The 19,783-nt window shown below is 37.7% G+C and overlaps 1 protein-coding gene across 1 annotated transcript in view; it reads left to right on the forward strand.

Annotated features, from left to right (window-relative positions):
• The window catches only part of LOC139731811 (uncharacterized), a 137,120-nt gene that overhangs the window by 5,811 nt on the left and 111,526 nt on the right, over positions 1–19,783 (forward strand). The window contains exon 2 of the mRNA XM_071642690.1: positions 6,995–7,092. Within this exon, the coding sequence (XP_071498791.1) occupies positions 6,995–7,092 (98 nt within the window). The remainder of the gene's footprint in view (positions 1–6,994; positions 7,093–19,783) is intronic.

Genomic DNA, 19,783 nt, shown 5'->3' on the forward strand with positions numbered 1-19,783 from the left:
AAACTTAATATTTCTTGTGTCAAGTTGTTTTTTATTGAAACTAAATGGCAAACTGCCCTTCATCAATGGAAGTAAACACTTTAAACTATTCAATTTTTCAGAAGTAACTATCCTGATAAAAATAGGGCATACATACTCAGGTTGGTCATAAAAAATATGGAATATGATTGAATGTGATTATGATGGTAAATATCTGGGGAATAGTGTTCCCTTGTCAATCTGGATCAGTATTTGAGTAATTTCAACTGATTCCACCTCAATAATTATGCAAAAATTTGTTTATGGGTATCTTGCAAAATTATTTTGCAAAATACCCATAAACATGGTTCTCCACACACTAAACGAATGGGGGACAAAGGGCATGAATACCCAGGTTGGTCATAAAAATATAAAGATATGATTGAATATGATTATGATGATGAATATTTGGGGAATATTGTTTCCTTGACAATCTGGATCAGTACTTGAGTAGTTTCAACTGATTTTACTTCAATAAATATGCAAAATACCCATAAAGATGGTTCTTCACACACTAAATGAATGGGGGACAAACTGTCCCATACGTAACTGTCCCATACGTAACACGTCGAGTCTGTCGTTAATTAGAACCTGTAATTAGAGCTTTTTGCCTCATGACATGAAACTTACCTGTGATAATCTTGAGTGTTGTGACTTTCATCACAGTGAGTTACAAGTTGTAGAATGATATACTTTCAGAGAGTTTTGAGGTTGAAAAAAATGTTCAAAAAAACAAAATTTTTCTGGTCCCATACGTAACGGCACTTATTTTCTCTTCTAGAATATAATTGTGACGGTCATTTTTCTCCATTTTTTACATGATTATACTTCTTCTAGATATCAGTCACCATGATGAAGTTCAATATGATCAAAGGCCATTAACACTATTTTTCAGGTCATAAAAGTCTCTGAATGTCCCATACGTAACGTGCGCGTTATCTTGGACTTGCCCTTATGACAATGTATTTTGTGAATATCAGTTCATCTTTTTTTTTCCTGTTGGGAACTGCGACAAAAATGCTCAATTTACCTACGTGTACATTTGTACTTGTTAATGTGCAAATACCGTAAGGTATTTCAATACTTCCCACTTTTGTATGCGGTATAAGGTACGGTACACTGTATGTTTCAATACTTTCAGAATTTTTATGCATTGGTTGGTGATGAATGCTCATTACATATCTTCCATGAAGCAATGTGATTTTGAGGTTCGAGTGTATTTCAATAATAATCAAAAAGTCAAGTTCATTCACATTTACAGATAATCACAGTTTGATTCATTGTGTTATTACAGGGCATTGCTATTACACTCAGTTGTAGAATATGTTACATAGCGATAATTACTGTTTGGCATTGTAATTGGCATTGATGAAATTCCTCGTATTGCATTGATAGCGATCAAGGTTTCTGTGTGGCAGTGCAATTTTGTGTATGATTTTATCTTTTGTACATGGCCCATATGAATAGTGTGTTTCATTAGTGCATGATTTATGAGTATAAGTGTATGTACATACATTCTAACTGCAAGACTGGGTATACTCATGGAGGTAAAAAGAACTGCCTCCATGATACTGTACATATTTGTTCACAGCATACAGGTTGTATGTGTCAGCTATTGATCACTAAAAATTGTCCATTGCATACAATGTATTATCTGTCAATTTGAGAGACTGCAGTGATACAGTCATGTTCTATTCAGTCATGAAATATTTCAGCAGAGATGTCCCAACATGTAAATAGTTTTACACAACCATGAATTCAAATCAATCATACACTTTTGCAGTTCATCATACAGAATGTCTACTTTTCTTATTTTTAGTGCAAATGTCAGTAAGCATGCCTTTTTATTTTTATATACAATTTTTTTTACATTTTATTGCAATGATTTCATTCATTTAGTGTAAAAGTCATACCTACTCTCCAAGTTCAATGTACGTAAGTATTATCACATTGCTATTAACCACAATGCATGGGCATGAGAAACCAAAAGGGCCCAATTTGTTTTCTGTAGTTTATGAGTGTAGATCACAAGGCATTACCAGACTCATTTACATTGTACATCCTTTGTGGTACCCTGATTATTAGTCATTAGTGAAGCGCCTATTAAAACTGTTATTCAGAATATGATGCCAGACTGATACGTTGTAGATATCATGTAAAGTACAAGTACAATTACACTACTCTGATGTCTGTAATGAAGCATATTGCTTGTGTACCAGGTAATGTTCTGCTTTGAGGGATAAGTACAGTCATATTCTAGTGGGTGGCATACATCATAAGTTACATTCATATTTAACTGTGCGAAATTGTAGTCCCAATGTTTCAGGCACTTTTCACGAGAGACTTGAATTGTGCTTGTAAATATTCATATAATGTACATTTGTGTGTATCTCACAGATGTACTGTATGCAAGTGAAATCGTAGACAAAAGAATGAAGTGAGCAAACCAGAAAAGTATTGCAGTATCTGGGCACATTTATGCTTAATTTGTGAAGGCAGAATCAGCATTTTGAAATGGTGAATCAAAATGTTGCTCCAAAATGCCGTTCGTGGAGGTATTAAAGTGCTATCTTTTTTCTTTTCTTTTTTAAGCTTGAGAAAGAGCGATTACGTTTGCTACATTGATCTAAGTGGGCAGATCAAATTGGGGCATGCGCTTTCTCAGAAGTTCTGAATTGAGTGTGTGCATTGTTCATGTTTCGACTGGTTACATGATTAGCATGGCTATAATCCATAACAGTTCTGGTCGAGGTGTAGATAGCTTTTAACATTTTGCGAGATATTCAGAAACCACTCTATGAGATGTCAAAGAGCATGCAGTTCTAAGGGGTATGAAAGGTTTATTAGATGAAAATCGGTTTTGAAATGGCTGAGATATCCAAAAACAAGGTGAAACAAAGAGATCCTAATAAGGTTGGGGCATGTCACCTTTTATTATTTAGCACTTTTTGGGATATCTCAGCCATTTGAAAACCAATTTTCATCAAATAAACATTGACTCCTTCTTAAAATTACATGCTCTTTCATATTTCATAAGAGGCTTTTCATTATCTCACTTTAAGGAAGGTGTTCAAAACACAAATCCCTACCTCAACCAGTACTGTACAGTCCCTTTAACATAATTTTGATTATTTACAAGGACACCTGTGTGGGCTTCAGACAATAATTACTGATGATAGGAAATACAAGTTTTTATTTTGTCGACAATTGTTCAAAAAATTATATTGTATTGTAGCAAGCTGTTAATGCATTATTAAATGTGTCTGTTTACACACAGTACCAATATATGGAGCTTGAGATACTGTACATTGTACTAGAAAGCATAACATGCACAAATTGTACATCATTGTACAATATTCAAAAGGGGGGCTGGCCAGGCAGCAGTGAACCGGAAAGGCGTGGAGATGACGTCATTTAAAACGTCAAGTTATACAATGTGTTTCCTGTTTCCCATGTAAATGTTATTCAAGACAGAAATGCCAATTGTAAATGCATAAATGTGTGCATTTAGAATCAGCATTTTGAAATGCTGTTTATGTTGAGGTGAGTCGGGATGCAACTGTGTTTTGCTGTAATTACGTTTCAAAATGCTGATTATGGCCCTGAAAAGTTGAGCATAAATGCACCCTCTGTTTTCGTGCATGACTCTCTAAACTCCCATGAAGGGGAAAATTCCTTTTCAGAGCCTCTCCTGCTTGATTTTCCAATGCAGTTTAGCAGAGAAATTTATTGTAATATGAAGTCATTGTTTATCTCATTGTGAAACCTCTCGTTTCATAAACGGTGGTAGGATGGCAAATTCTTGCCAGAATAGCAACTTCTCAATTCCTCTCTGCCAAATTTTAAATGTGAAGATTTTTAACAACCCAAATGGACCACCAGAGAAAAAAAGTTAGTGTGGAGCCCAGATTTTGATATTATTGTTGTTGTTTTTGCTGTTCTGTATGGGTTGGAAGTGATGGCGTTATTTCCCAGATGCTACTGTATGTGTTATTGATACTAAAATGTCAAGAGATGTTGGATTGGATGTAGGGTGACTCATGCCACTTCAGGAAGACGGAGAAGGAGAAAGAGAAGAATATTGCACTGCTCGGCCAGACTTTCAGACTTTTGCTAATAACTGTGGGAATTCCAAACAGCACTGATCGATTTCGCATTGTCCACAGTAATGGAGTTGAACTTAAAGAGGACAATTTTCTGGGTTGTATAGATGTCATGCTTACGACTTTTTTTTTTCTTGTTCTTTTTTTTCCAGGAAAAAAAAAAGTCGTTTTGCAGAGATCTTGAGAGGAAGCCTTTTTGTTCAATTTGCTTCACTTTGTGCCATTAAAAGCCATTCTTAGAGGTCTTTAAGTGCCTTTCTAATGTTTCATAGAAGGCTAGGGACAAATTGGGCTTGGACACTTGGTAAATTAAATTTAGAGGGAATGACATTCTAGTTATTTCATCAAGCTTTTAGGATTTTTTTTTTCCTTTCTGAACCTCCGTAAGGCTGTGTACTTGCAGATCTTGGTTCCTCGTAGTGGCAAGCTCTCTTATGTATGCATGATGTCCAGAAAGTTACTTTGGATATAAAACTATAAAATTTAGAGCCTTGGAAAAGTGCTGACAATTTATGTGATGTACCTGTATTCATCATCATGAACTACAATTGTACACAATGCCCACCAAATTTTACTGCAAGTCACTATAAAAGCAGACAAGTTTTGTGTGGTTATTCATGATATTGAAAAACTTGTTAACAGAGAGAGTTTTCAATTTGATGAATTCTTGCTTTTAGTTTGTTTTATTGCAACTGATTGACAGATTGCCCTACATTGTCTTTAATCAGAAAGCAACCATATTGCTTTTATTAGATATGAGCAGTGCTTTCGACACCATAGATCATTCTCGCTTAGTGGAATCATTGAATACTTGCTTTGGCATTGATGGTGTTATTCTGAAATGGACCAAGTCATACTTAGCAGATAGATATCAACAGATCGATATTGATGGTACTGTTTCTGATTTTTTCCCAGTGCCTTCTGGAGTCCCACAGGGGTCTCGGCTGGGCCCTCTGTTCTTTACTTTATACACCAGCAATCTGATCAAAAATATGTATGATAAGTTTCCTGGTGTATCCTGTCACTGCTACGCAGATTACACACAGATGTATTTGTCGTTCACACCTGACGCACTTGCTCAGCAGCAAAGTATCGTTCACATGGAAACATGTGTCAATTATGTGCGTGAATGGATGCTGCAAAACAAACTCAATGCTAAATGACAGTAAGACTGAACTGTTATTGATTGGCACATCCAAGCAAATATCTAAACTTTCTTTTGATGGGATATCAGTTGGAAGTACTGTCATAAAGTTATCTGTCATTGTTAGGAATCTTGGAATGTGCTTTGACACACATCTAAACATGGAAGCACACATCACAAATGTGTGTAAATTCTCAAGTTTGGCGCCTGCAGCGAGTCCAAAACTCCTGCACAAGGTTTATCTGTAACAAACCCAGATTCTCAAGGAGGACTCCTCTTCTGAAAGATTTACACTGGCTTCCGATTCGTAAACGAATATTGTTTAAGATTTTGTTGATTGTATATAAGTCACTCATCGGTCAAGCCCCCAGTGACATATCCAAATTATTAGTATTTAAATCTCATAGACATACTCATAATCTGCGCAGTTTCAAGGACACTCTTCTCCAATTCCAACATGTAAAACAAAAGTAACATTGGGAGACAGAGCATTTGCCTGTGCAGCTTCCAAACTCTGGAATGATCTACCATTAGAAGTCTGGAAATCCCCAACTGTAGCAGTCTTTAAATCACAACTCAAAACACATCTTTTCATTTAAAGCCCAAACAAAGTTCTGGTACGCCTGCAAAAGTTGTCAAATCTCGCTCCCAAATGTGAACGTATGCTTAGGAAATGTGCAGGATAACGATGTTATTACAAGATATTCGATGGGTAACGACGAAAATGCGAAATATTAACCAAAAAGGTTCAGTCTCAGTACTTACCCGACCGGGGTCAGGCTAAACTCGGACTCGGGGATAACTCGGCTTCGCTTTGACGGCGGGATGAGTTGTAATGGTTGTCCCTCTGATTGTACAGTGTTGTCCTATGGGAGCGGCCTGTATAAACTAGCGCTTCGTGTTCTGGCTACTCGCAGTTACCGTGGTCCGAGTTGTTACAATGCGCGCATCACAAACCTCTTTTGCGCACATGCAAAATTAGTGTGCGCCTATCAAGCACCTCTAAAACAATCAAAGGCACTTGATAAACAACAACAAAAACTCCAAAGACCGCGCGTCTCAGCAACTGAGGACCGCGCGCTGTCATTTTTGTTTTGTTTTGTACAGGATTACGTTAGCATGCACTTTCCTGTCCATTCAGTTAGGCCTCATTTGGTATTATGCAGTGGCCAGTAGAATGTGGCGATCACTTACTGCGTGTGAATTGTCTGAAGTAGGGTCGAATTTTTCCCGAGACCGAGTTAGTCTGGAGCCTTCTGGAATAAAAGTCGGTTTTCCTACTATTATTATTTTTCTCAAAATACTCCAAACCGACTCATCATTCCGGCAAACCGCGTCAGCCAGGTACGTTTCTTAGTGGACTCTTTCGATATATTGCAAGCAAAAATGATATGGCGCTAGACGGGTTCTCAAGCACTTACCGAAACTTAGTTTTCACTTTAACTGTTCATTATCATCAAGCACATCAGAAGCTTTTGCAGCACAGAAGAATATATGTCTATAGGTTTTGCGCTTTATAAATTGATATGTTATTATTGTTATTTACATCAATGTAGGGCAGTTTGTTTTCAAACATGACCTTTCCCTGAAATGAAGAGGCACAATCTTGAGACGTGCTAAATTATTCTAAGGAGAACACATTTAAGAGATTTTATATATATGTGAATGAGATATATATCAAAAGATGATTCGTTAATTGGCATGATTTTTTATTCCCTTTTCTCCGCAGCAAAAGAGACATGTACAGAGGAGCTGTGTGCTGCCTATCAGGCCGGCTGTGCCCAGATGAACCTCAAACCAAGCCAAAACATCATCCATCAGTTACAGGTAATGATTGCTCTGAACGGCAGATGCACTTCTTGAAATTCTTGCTCGTCTTACTTAACGGTACCTACTTATCACTCATTATGCCTCTGGGCACGTACGGCAGCAACGGGAGACTCTACACGCGTGGCGATCATGGGCTGTGTCTTGAACACTTTTCCAGGCGAGATTTGTAAATTCGTTTCTCCTCTTCCACAGTCCCTTGCAAGGTGGTTGTGGATCTTCTATCTAGAATCTACAGTTTGTAGTATCCAATGTCTGTCTACATCATGGTGTCTACTTGTGGACATTGTATGCATGCAGCGTACTGCAAAGCAAGAACTTTTCACACCATGAAATTTTCGCCAATTGGAGCTAATGGCCTTTGTAGTGGCATGAAATTTTTGCGAATTGCCACTGGAATTCAACGCATATAGTGTAGAGAAGAATTCATGTACGTGTGCATTTTAATTTTGTGAATCTTAGCTCTTGAAAAATTTGTGAAATTAGAATGCATGCGAACATTTCTGAGCCTACTGTACATACTGTTGGAATACTGTTTTTCTTTTCCTATGTGTTGCCTGTTTGCAGAAGAGTTTGGCGTGTGTATAATATGCTTTTTGCCTTTCTTTTTTTTTTTTGGGGGGGGGGGGGGCAAATAGCACAGGCAGACCTGTAAAATTGATGCATGACATGCAATGTTAAGGCTAGGAAAATAAAACTGCATTGAATTCACAGTGACCTTATGGAATCACAAAAGGCACGCCCAGGGGCGGATCCAGGAATTCTGTAAAGGGGGGCGCAACTAATATTTCTGGTGCCACTTCCGGGTTTCATTTCATTTTTTTCTTTTTATTTCTTTTGTTTTTAACGAAAGATAAAGGGGGGGGGGGGCGTTCGCCCGTTGCGCCCCACTCTGGATCCGCCACTGCACACCTACAGTCATAACGGCATGAGATTGGCAGAGAAGATATTTGTTCACCTATAGAGAATATCGTAGAGTAGGTGATACTGCAATGCCCTTATCATTGTTTGTCTTGGGTTTGGCATTTGATAATAGTGCAGGAATTCTTTTTTGCTGTACAGTATACACACATAAATCACATTTCATTATTTCATGCATTTTGGCCAGGATACCATTATAAGCTCAGAGCCTAGCCTTTTAGATAAAAATGTGTAATCAATTACTGGTACACTGAGGAATGAAAAAAAATACACACTGTGTATGTGTGTGTGTGTGCAGTGTTTTCAACACACAGTTCTAAAGATTGTTCTCTTGGATAAACTTACATCTACATTACCTTTTGTAAGAGTATGTGTGTGTACAATTGTATATATTGGTTCAGCATCATTCAACCAAGCAGACGTGTATTGTTAATGTCAAAAAGAAAAAGAATAGGAAATACCTTTCTCTTTTTCTTTTTCTTTTATGCTGGTAGGGTAGGCAGCATAGACATCTGGAACAAAAAAAAAAAAAAAAAAAAAAAAATGCAGCCTTCTATCTGACTCTGTGCAGGTCTTAATTGTTACAGGAGTTATGCTCCCCTGCTCAGACCTGTTTAATGCCAGTATGGTTTATTATCAGGGCAGAACAACAGCCCAGTAATTTTATATAAACATTATTGGGTAATATTGTATCCTACATAGTGGGTGTACATGATGATTGAGGCAGAATTGCAGATGTGGTGCTCTTCGCGACTTGTATTTCATTTTGATGCACATGATGTCACATGGTCGTCACGTACGCTTCTCCTGTAGACGTGTCACGTTGCCATAGTCACGGACAATGCCCTTCCTGAGTGGTTATTGTCCGAAGCCCATGCCTGTGACTCTGGTCAAAGGACTACTTTAGGAAAGCTTTCATTTTGCACGTCCTGTGCCTTCCTGTTTTGCCAGAATTTGCCCTTAAATGACAAGTCTGCCTTCATAAACATGTGGGTTGAGTGAATGCAGCAATATCTGTATAACACATCAGTGAAAGTTTGAGGATGATCAGAAAAATCCTTTCGAAAGTTATGAATTGTTGAAGTTCTGCTCAGTCACTGCTGGATGAGAAGACTTCTACAGCTTTTGACATCACATGTGTATGATGATATAAAGAAAATAAAGAAAATTCAACATATTTTCACTTTTCTCGCATAATAGAAGAACGCCTGATCTGCCTTTTTCAGAAGGCAGGGGGAATAATATTACATAAGTGACAAGTCCAGGAGATTCTTCTGTGCACTTTAAATGAAAATACAAGTTTGTGAAATTCTCTTTAAATTTTCTATATCGTTCTACGCATGTGACATCATACACTTTTGTAGTCTTCTCATCCAGTAGTGACTTAACAGAAAATTTTGAAATTCATAACTTTTGAATGGTTTGTCTGATTTTCCTTAAACTTTCAGTAATGTATTCTACTAATATTGCGGCATTCACTCAATCCTCATGAAGGTGAACTTGTCCTTTAATACTCTGCAAAAACTTACATCAGATAATGAATGCTGGCACACAAGACCTTTATAGGGAAAAGAAGGGAAATTCCAGGTGATTTTATATGATTTAACATCATGTAGTATAAATCAATAGTGTCATGTATAGATTTGTGGAATATATTGTTGTCTTTTGAGCAGATATACCACTACTCTGAAAAACCCAAAACATAATACATTGAACAAGGATGATGACAAAAGGGGCTCACATATTCCAGTAATGCAGCAATGTAAATTCATTGCGATACAACTACAGCTCCACCTGTGTAGAATGTATGCATGCTTTATAAATTAGTTCTGCTAGCTTGGAGCACCCATCATACATTCTTATGTGAAGCTTCTATGTCACTATCCTCAGTCAGTGTGATATGTAATAAATTTTGAAAACATTCTTATAATAATAATAGCTGGTTTTTATATAGCGCATTTCACACACTTCAGGGTTTCAATGCGCTTTACAGACTATTATTACCCCGGTCACTGGATACATTATTTCCAACCAGCACTAACAGTGCTCATTCTCCACTCCCTGGGGAGCATTCCAGCCAGTCGCAGCCATTTTACAGGCGCGCACATGCTGATCAACCAACATAAGCTTTCTCATCCTACCGGGTACCCATTTATACTCCTGGGTGGAGAGCAGCAATGTGGATAAAGTGCCTTGCTGAAGGGCAAACGTGTCGGGCTTGGCATGGGCTCGAACCCACGAACCATACCACGCTCATGTCGTTCACAGACGAGCGCTCTTATCCACTCAGCCATGACACCTCCATTCTTATTCCTGTTATTCATATTCAAGCAACACATCTTTATTCCTCATCGAATTACTATAAATTCTGAAAGTGCACCCAGATGACCAAATTAGCAAGGTAATGATGTCATGCTCTTACAATTTCTTATTCATTTCATCTACGGAAATAAAAATTTCAGCTGTATGAAAATAAAACTTGACTTAAAACTACTAAGAATGAAAAAGAACAAATGTTATGACTGGGATATTTTGGTGTGGAAATATGCTTTTACCTGTATCAGCTAGAAATAATATTTTATCTGAATTTCATTATAGATAAAACATAAGAAATTGTTGGAGCATGACATCAACTTGCTCATTTGAATATTCATATAGGACTGGTGAAGAAATGTTTTCTGAAAAAATTGTGAAATTTCAAAATGTCATATCTTCCTTATTCCTCATCCAATTTTTGTCATTTGTGGAACATGCTGTAGGTTTTTTCTCTTTCTTTTGGATTTTATTCATATTTTAGTTGGATTTCCTCTTTGTGAGCAAAAAGTAGGAAGATTTGCAGAAATTGGCGTCGATTGGTTCCATTGTTCTGTTTATGGTGATGTTCACTTCAAATGATTAGTTTGGCTGTAAATAAAACCTTCTTCGAAAGATGGATAGATTTAAAAGTCACATGTAGATGCAGTTCGGACTGCGAAAAGCAATTGTCTGTAAAGATGTTTAAAAAATGTTTTAGAAATAGCTACGGTAATTAGGCTGTTTTTGTGCATCTGATAGCCAACTGGAATCACGTTTCTTTATAATTTTTCCCAAACCTTGTTTGGCAGATTGTGTAGAGGTATTTTCCAACTGACTTTAATAAGCTAGTGGAACTTTGCTTGACCTCTTCTTCTTTTTCTTTACCTTTGCCAGTATAAATGTTGCATGATTGGATGAATATTTGCTACCTATTCAGTATATGTATGTAAAGTACTCTGGTACTCTGGTACTCTGCTGCTTGTTTCATTGACAGGTCATGGGATATATGATAAACTCACAGCTATTTTGTGGAACCCTGCTTGCAGTTTGTGGCTAGCAAGCAAGTACTGTACTCATTCTAGAGCCTGACCAACTTGGTGTTCATTCATGCAGTTCAACGAAAATGTTTCAAAGAAAATGAGAAGTTTTATTCTATACTTTTTTCCATCCAATATTCATAGAGACGTTAACGTATTTTTTTAAACGTGTGCTACAGAGTATATAAAAATGGTTCATTAGTATCATTATCATAATTATTTACATACTGTAAAACGAGGAATGTTTGCATGCATTTTAATTTCACGAATTTCGTGAGAGCCAAGATTCACGAAATTAAAGATAAAATGCATGTGAAAGTTCTTGTCTACACTATACGTATTGAATGTTAGAGGCAACTTTTCTCCTTCCTTTCATCCTATTCTCCTTCCGACGTACATTATAATATTATGTTATGCTACGGGGGCTGCACGCAAATCAAGCTACGCTTATGCTGTAGCCCCTCTGTATTATTCATTGTAGTATATATGTTTTGTTGTACTTTTGCTGTACATTGTACACAGGCAATGAACAAGAAAATACTTATATATATTATCATATTTATGTTTGTACATGAATTTGTATATGTACAATGATGATACAGAAACCAATAAATCAAATCAAATCCAATCAAATCAAATCAAACTTGCGAAAATTTTATGCCACGAAAAAGGTCTTTGGCTCCAATTCGCAAAAATTTCATGTCGCGAAAATATCGTGTTTTACAGTAGTTACATTCAGATGTCCTTGATGCTGGTGAAGATTTAGTATATCATTATCAGAATAATGTGCATTCCTAAATTTTTTTACAATTTTTTTTTTTAGTTAAAAAAAGATTTAGAATCTTTAAACTCTTTTGAAACAATAAATTTCTACCTGAAAAAAAAAAGCATATTAATGGTACTGATGCTTTATGTGAGACATTTTCAGTAGTCTTATCCATGCTATTCAAATGTCTATCCATCCAAACCACTGATATGAATTTGAAAAAGAGGGAAAAAGCTCTCCATCATGTAATGCATAAAGGGTATTAAATATAATTGAAACAACTTTGCTACTTCTAAAAGATGACTATTCATTGACCATTTGTTACTATACCCTGCACATACTGCCGAGGGTATAAAAAGCAAATTAATCCTACCAGGCTGGTACTGTTCATTAATGAAACACCTCCCTCCTTCCCTGTCACTTACCCACCCACCCACCATTTCTAAACCTGCACCGTCCACGATCTATATGGAATGAGGCTTTCCCCACAGCGCCGCATAATGCGTCCAAATTGAAGCCCGACAATCAGGGGCAGAAATGCAGGAATTATGTTTCCCAGCAGACGTATGAAATATTATACAGCCCGTGGCATGTGCGCCCGGGCACACTCAGGCTGCACAAAGCCTAATTGCAGTCTGCATTTCATAAGCTGAAGGTATACCTGAGTACAATTCTCTCCCCCTAACCACCCCCCCCCCACACACACACACACACACTGGCAATGCCACATTCTTTTGTCATTTCACAAGTACAGGAAATGATAAACGACAAATCCCACATGACTTTTGAGCTGGATGCAAATTGCTAGCAAGTAAGCCAGGCACTGTAGTATACCAACTACCAGACTGTTGATGAAGAAAAGCCAATGCCGAGTACAATACTGTATTAAAATCTGTCAGGATCTTTATTCATCTGATTAGATGTGTAGATGGATATATGTATGCTGCATATGAATGTAGACCTATGTATGTCATGTCTGCCTGAATGTATGCGTGTGATTTAAAGTAGAAAGGCAAAAATATGCACTGTATGGGTACCAATCTATGCAGATGTATAATTCATGGTGCCATTATTCCAAGTATATAGTGCATAGATGGGACTAACAGAGACTCTAACTTCCCCGCTTTCGACGGGAGATCTCCCGCCGAAAGCCCATTTTTGCAGAATCTCCTGTTCTCCTGCTTGAAATGATTTCTTACTTATTTTCATTGTATGTTGAAAATAGCCTTAGATACCGTAGCGCGAGAGAGCATCTAGAACCCTAGGCCGCAAGGAACTTCGCGCTCGTGGTGTGCGCTTCGCGCTCGTGGTGTGCGCTTCGCGCACATCAAGTTAGAGTCTCCCGTTTGATAGGGGTTTCAGGCAGGAGAATCTCCAGATCAGAAGGTGCTTGGGGTTGGAGTCTCTGGACCAATCGTCTGGTAGGCCATATGATAAGTAGCCAGGCGCATTCATTAATTTCCTTTGAAACTATGAAACTGTATTATCTACCAAAAGATAGTCAATACATTGTATATTCTCGATACTGAAGATAACATGCATTGGTTGTTGCTAGCTATGTCTGGCAAGTCTTGGGCATTTTTTTTTTTTTTTTTTTTTTGGTGATAGCAACCATAATTATAGAGCCGGTACTTATACATGTATACAGCTGTATATCAAAACATGCCAGTTTGTGTTGTTTGGAGGTTGCGTCTTGCAAAGTTGAGATTGGCGATTGCGAATAACGGTCTATTGCAATCATCCTTACAATCAGTGTACACATATGCAATGTATATATGACAGTATAGGCCTACTTGCTGTCTCCTCTCTCCAAGGTAAACAATCTGTCAAGCTGCAGTATCGGTGTGGTTTCAGTAAGAGAAGAAAATGAACTTGTCAGTGGACATGCCTTTGCTTCTGAGAATTCTCTTTGTGCTCGTAAAAGTCCCCAGGCAGGACGTCTGGCAGTAAGGAATATACTGGCTGAAGTGTACACGTACCAGTGCCATGGAGACCATTGCGCAGCACTACCTTGGCCACATTATTCACTGTATGCATTATAACATTGGAACTCAATTGTAACAGTTAAGGATATCATGTGAGAAACAGAATGGAGAGTGATGGGGGGGGGGGGGGGGAGGAGGATGAGTTAGGGTTGATTTGGCAAACAGAAACAGGCCATTCAAACCACAAAAGGATTATTCTGTGTACTCAGTGACAACTTCCAAAAAGCCAATCCCAATTAAAACAGAGGTAGGCAACTTGATCATCCAGGTACTGATAACCACTGTGGCCGGTGAAATTTGTGCTTTTGTTTTCTGATTAGCACGTCAGGTAGTGTGCTCTGCTGGTCCATCAGTGGAGATTATCCCGAATCTAACTGTCGATGATTAGGAATTGTGTAATCCTTTTAATTGCTACAGTGCTGCAATGTTGTACATGTCGGACTCTCACACACTACAACAGTATGTCACCTGTGTGGTTTGAGTATAAACATAGACTTAGCTTTCAAAGTTGGTGGAAATGAACAGAATACAAGTTGAAGAACCACTTAATTGAGTTACTGCAAAGTGCATCTATAGGCACTTTCAAAAATAAAAGTGATAATTTGAATTCTGTGAATACTTTTATCAAAAACTCTTATGGGGAAATTTCATTGTACCTCCCTCAATTGGCATCAGATTCACATTCTATTTTTATCGTACCCGACGTCTTGAGCCAGACAGTACTGAGTACAGAAAAGTACTGACCTTCAGTACACCACAGCTGAACAATGATGTTGTAGCCAATGATCTTTATGTAGCACCTCGTTCACGATTTCAGTTGGGTAGGTTTGATCTGAAGGTGGCTGGATGTTACGACAAGGATTCCAAGAAAGCAGAGGGTAGCTCCAAGAATTGGTTTTGCTGAGTGCCTGTCTCATTCCTTAACAAGTTCTTGCAGCTGGATCTACAAACGTAATCCCTGCTCCTCTTTTGGGAGGCAGATAGTGTATTGATCGAAGAAATATGATTGAGGGTGGAAGAGGTAGCTTTTAATTATGATGCAGACCATGTAGGCTACTCACTAGCAACTTCCCACTGTCAAGTACACAGGGATGGACTGACTCTCTAGAAGGAGACAGCAGGTTTAACCCTTCCGGGACCATTGGCTAAAAAATGCCATTGACATTGCATGTGAACATGTTGTCAACAGCAGTGACATTGTTAAGGGCAATTCCACGGTAACTCGCGTTACAAATAATGGGTACATTTATGGGATAATGTGCCAATATCTTTGTAATTGGTAGGATCTACAAGTTACTTTTTTCATCATGGGTTAAGTAGACATACACCAACTAAATGAATCCAAAAAGAAAAATAAAGGACAAACATGTTGGGATTCTTGGATCATTTGATTTCGGTAACTCGCGTTACACAAAAAGGACATGGTCAATTCTATGAAGACCTCTTTTTGGAAAGTCTCCTCATACTAGACAATCTTGATAAAAGTTTTCCTACCTTGAATTGATAGTGGGTTAGGACTCATAAATTAACGATATCAAAGTTGAGTAACAATGACCTGGAAAAATGTAGGGAGCCTTTATGTCGGTAACTCGCGTTACGGTAACTCGCGTTACATTATGTCCACTAAACACAGGGTGACTCAAATTGATGACATACAATTGTTATGATGGCACTGAATCTTGTGTTGAATATTCTGAGAGATGCTTATTTGTGTAGATAGTAAAATGAATAAAAGTTAAACAAATATTTTACTAATGAACCCAATAGAAGAGTGTGTTTAAGACTAATAAGAGCTTCACTCCTCATAGAGACCTTGAATATATTTGAATATCTAGATGATTTAGGTGTATTAAAGTGCATTGTAAGTTTCAGAGTGTAAAGATGAAAAATGTTGAAAGTCTTTTTAAAACAAAACATAAAAGTATCAAACCCTATCTACAAGTTTACAAAAAAGCTTACAATCTTTCAAAAATTCAAATCCTATCTTTGTGAGGAGTGAAAACTACACTTTGTAGTACATTTCTTTGCGACTGATTGACAAAAAGACCAGTTCGTAAATCCACTTTGTGCGTGAACAAAAAAAGGTCATTTGTACCAGCAGGCATTTTGGTTTGTAAATTCACTGAGATAAGCATCTGTGATGCGATGATTATTCATGCGATCCCTATAAACTGTATCTAAATGATGCTTGCCAGCACATTCACCTCACAGCAAGAATGGTACATTATGTATTTTGCAATATAAAAGGAAATAAGCTGTTACTGCATTCAATACAAAACAATGAAATGGATGCCTGCTAAATTATATACTGATGGGAGTATTCTGATCCCCTGATCTAAATGCAAGTTCATTCTTTTTTTGAACATACACGTGTAAAAGTTCCATAAATCGTTATGTCGTGCAAGCTTAAATGCATTATGCTGCTTTGAAAACAAGTGAAGTGCCAAACCAACTGAGAAAAAACAAAGGTCATTTGTACCAATGTGTACATGAGCTACAGTGTAATTACAAACTGGCTTATTACCCTACATCGACGTAAATAAGCACTGAATTGATCAGTGTTTTAGTAGTAGCCATGATAAAAAAAAGTCATGGGCGTACATACTCAAGCAATATTCGAACTTACGACCTCCTGATCACCGGACAGGCGTCATCTCTACTAGACCACTGTGCTTTCGCCCGACAGCAAGTGCTGGTTCTAATCCTTATAGCATGCAGTGGGTACTGCGTAATTATTCAAATTCATGAAATTCTTCCGTTGAGATGTTTTCATTGCAACTGATTGACAAATTGCCCTACATCATCTTTAATAAGCTCCCTGAATTGATCAGTGTTTTATTAGTAGCCATGATAAAAAATCATGGACATACATACTTGAGCAGGATTCGAACCCACAACCTCCTGATCTCGGGACAGGTGTCATCTTCAGTAGACCACCGAACAAGGATTAGAACCAACACTTGCTGTGCTTTATAGCATTCTGTAATAAAAATTCTGTAATACTGATGCAGGAAATTCAAAAGATAAATTGAACGGTCTCATTCACTGCTGGATACATTGTACACATGCAGTGAAAGCCTGGCTAGACTCCTCAATGTGGCATGTGATCAGTGGCCTTGATGCTAATCACAGTTTATTAGGCTGCCCTCCTTTGTTTCAGTCCAGCATAGTGTGTATAACACTGCATTTGATTGTTTTCACCACAATCTAGCTCAATTAAGTGCTAAAATTTGCTTATGTTGGGGAAAACTTGTGTTTATAGTTGGTAACTCGCGTTACATGCCGGTAACTCGCATTACATGGTAACTCGCGTTACACTTTTCATTGACATTCTTTAAGGTGATAACAGTGTTTATTCAAGTCAGCATCATGTGTACAGTATCAGGGTGTGATGAATTTAGAAAATTATGATTCCCAACAAATTACCTCCACTGCTTCCTTCAGAATGAAAAATATTTCTTGTTTCGGTAACTCGCGTTACATGGCTCAAGGGCTGAACTTTCATGTGGTGATTAGAATTTTTTGAAGGTGGCATAAAAATTTCCTCATGGGAGACTGAAGTAGAACCAAGTTGCTTCTTTAAAATAAATTAATTGAAGTGCTAGCAGAATTTTTCTATGAAAAAAAATTTATATTAAGTTAAGCATGCATTTTAGCAATTTGGATGACTGAAAAATTGTCTTCAACATTTGTAGCTGTTTCTCGGGAAATATTTGACCGATTGATATAATTCTTTGAGTTTCTTTAACTTCAATATATGGGTAATACATAATGAGTAATTCTTTTGCATTGTGATAAAGTTGAAATTTTAGTGCCATGTCCACATTCCCATGGAATTGCCCTTAAACAGAAAATCCATTCTAATAGAATGTTGCTTTTTTATGTACACAGAAAAATCAGAGGAGTCAATCAGTGAAAATGTGGAGAAAAAAAATCATACACATGAAAAAAAATAATGAATGTTAAAAGTTTAGAGAATATGATGAATTGGCTGTTCTTTGTTTGATTTAGCAAATTAGGTGTTCAGCATTCAGCTCTCCATTCAGTATAATTTTACACAAAGATAGACCTATTCTCATTTTTCTGATGAGATAAAATTGGGTGAGACCTGGGGGGTGTTTCATCAACATTTATCAGCGCTGACAATTTCAGCAAAATCCTTGGTTTTGATTGGATGAGATGCTCTGGTCACTGACTGTTACTATGGTGATTGTCAGCACTGACAAACGTTGATGAAACACCCCCCCCCCCCTGTTCTTGGCATGTAATTAGAGCACTATGTCCTTTTGTGTCCCCCTCAGCAAATAAGGTCTGTCTGTGCCCAAATGCATGTGTACATCAGGGGACCGTTTCATGAAACTTTTTGTCAGTGATTTACACTGACAACTGTTAAAAGCTACTGAAATCCTTGCGTCTGATTGGCTGATAGCAAATTTGTCGGTGAAAACCTCCGACGAACTCATTGATGAAACGCCCCCCTGGAAACTGAAATCAGTGAAATTTTGTGTGTAAAACAAACGGAGAGGTGTTCAACACCTCGATCATACAGAATTGCCTACTAGATTTGTCTCTCTAAAGTTTCTGTTTATGCCTTTGTGTATGTGTTTTGCTTTTTTTCCCCCCAAATTTTAAATGATCCACTTTTTTCAGACTTTGGTTTTATCATACAAAGCAAGATGTTATCAGGATGGAATTTCCCATTAACCCATTGAAGACTAGTCATGAGTATACCTGTGCAGGTGTGTCTTTGAAAAAGGCAAAATGAGCTCATTCTCAATGGGTTAAAGTGAAAACTAAGTTTCGGTAAGTGCTTGAGAACCCGTCTAGCACCATTTCATTTTTGCTTGCAATATATCGAAAGAGTCCACTAAGAAACTTACCTGGCTGACGCGGTTTGCCGGAATGATGAGTCGGTTTGGAGTATTTTGAGAAAAATGATAATAGTAGGAAAACCGACTTTTATTCCATGTAGGAAAACCGACTTTTATTCCAGAAGGCTCCAGACTAAGTCGGTCTCGGGAAAAATTTGACCCTACTTCAGACAATTCACACGCAGTTCGTGATCGCCACATTCTACTGGCCGCTGCATAATACCAAATGAGGCCTAACTGAATGGACAGGAAAGTGCGTGCTAACGTAATCCTGTACAAAACAAAACAAAAACGACAGCGCGCGGTCCTCAGTTGCTGAGACGCGCGCGTCTTTGGAGTTTTTGTTGTTGTTTATCAAGCGCCTTTGATTGTTTTAGAGGTGCTTGATAGGCGCACACTAATTTTGCATGCGCGCAAAAGAGATTTTTGATGCGCGCGTTGTAACAATCAAAGATAGTAGAGATAACAAGATACGAAGGCGCGTGATAAAAATGGACACAAAATGGCTACCCTACATGACAATACAAAAGAGAGCTAAGTACAAACTCAGTACACCTAGGAACATCATTCATTTCCCAAGTTAGTGGTATCTTTATTATCTTAAAAAGATTTAAGAATTATAGTCGTAGCTTTTTTTCGATTAAGGGGATTATTTTGAAGAACGAGATTTTAAAGTAATAAGGATCATTTCATGGAGGTAAAAATTTGGCAACAATATGATATCACAATCAAAACGCTTGATAAACAACAACATCTGCAAAACTTAAGACGCACATCACCTGAGACGTGCTGTCCCTGTAGCTGCTGCTGCTGTTT

The sequence above is a fragment of the Diadema antillarum genome, unplaced genomic scaffold (genome assembly GCF_040938485.1).
Source record: "Diadema antillarum isolate AM-2024a unplaced genomic scaffold, OU_Dant_1.0 scf00000023, whole genome shotgun sequence".
Lineage (NCBI taxonomy): Eukaryota > Metazoa > Echinodermata > Echinoidea > Diadematoida > Diadematidae > Diadema > Diadema antillarum.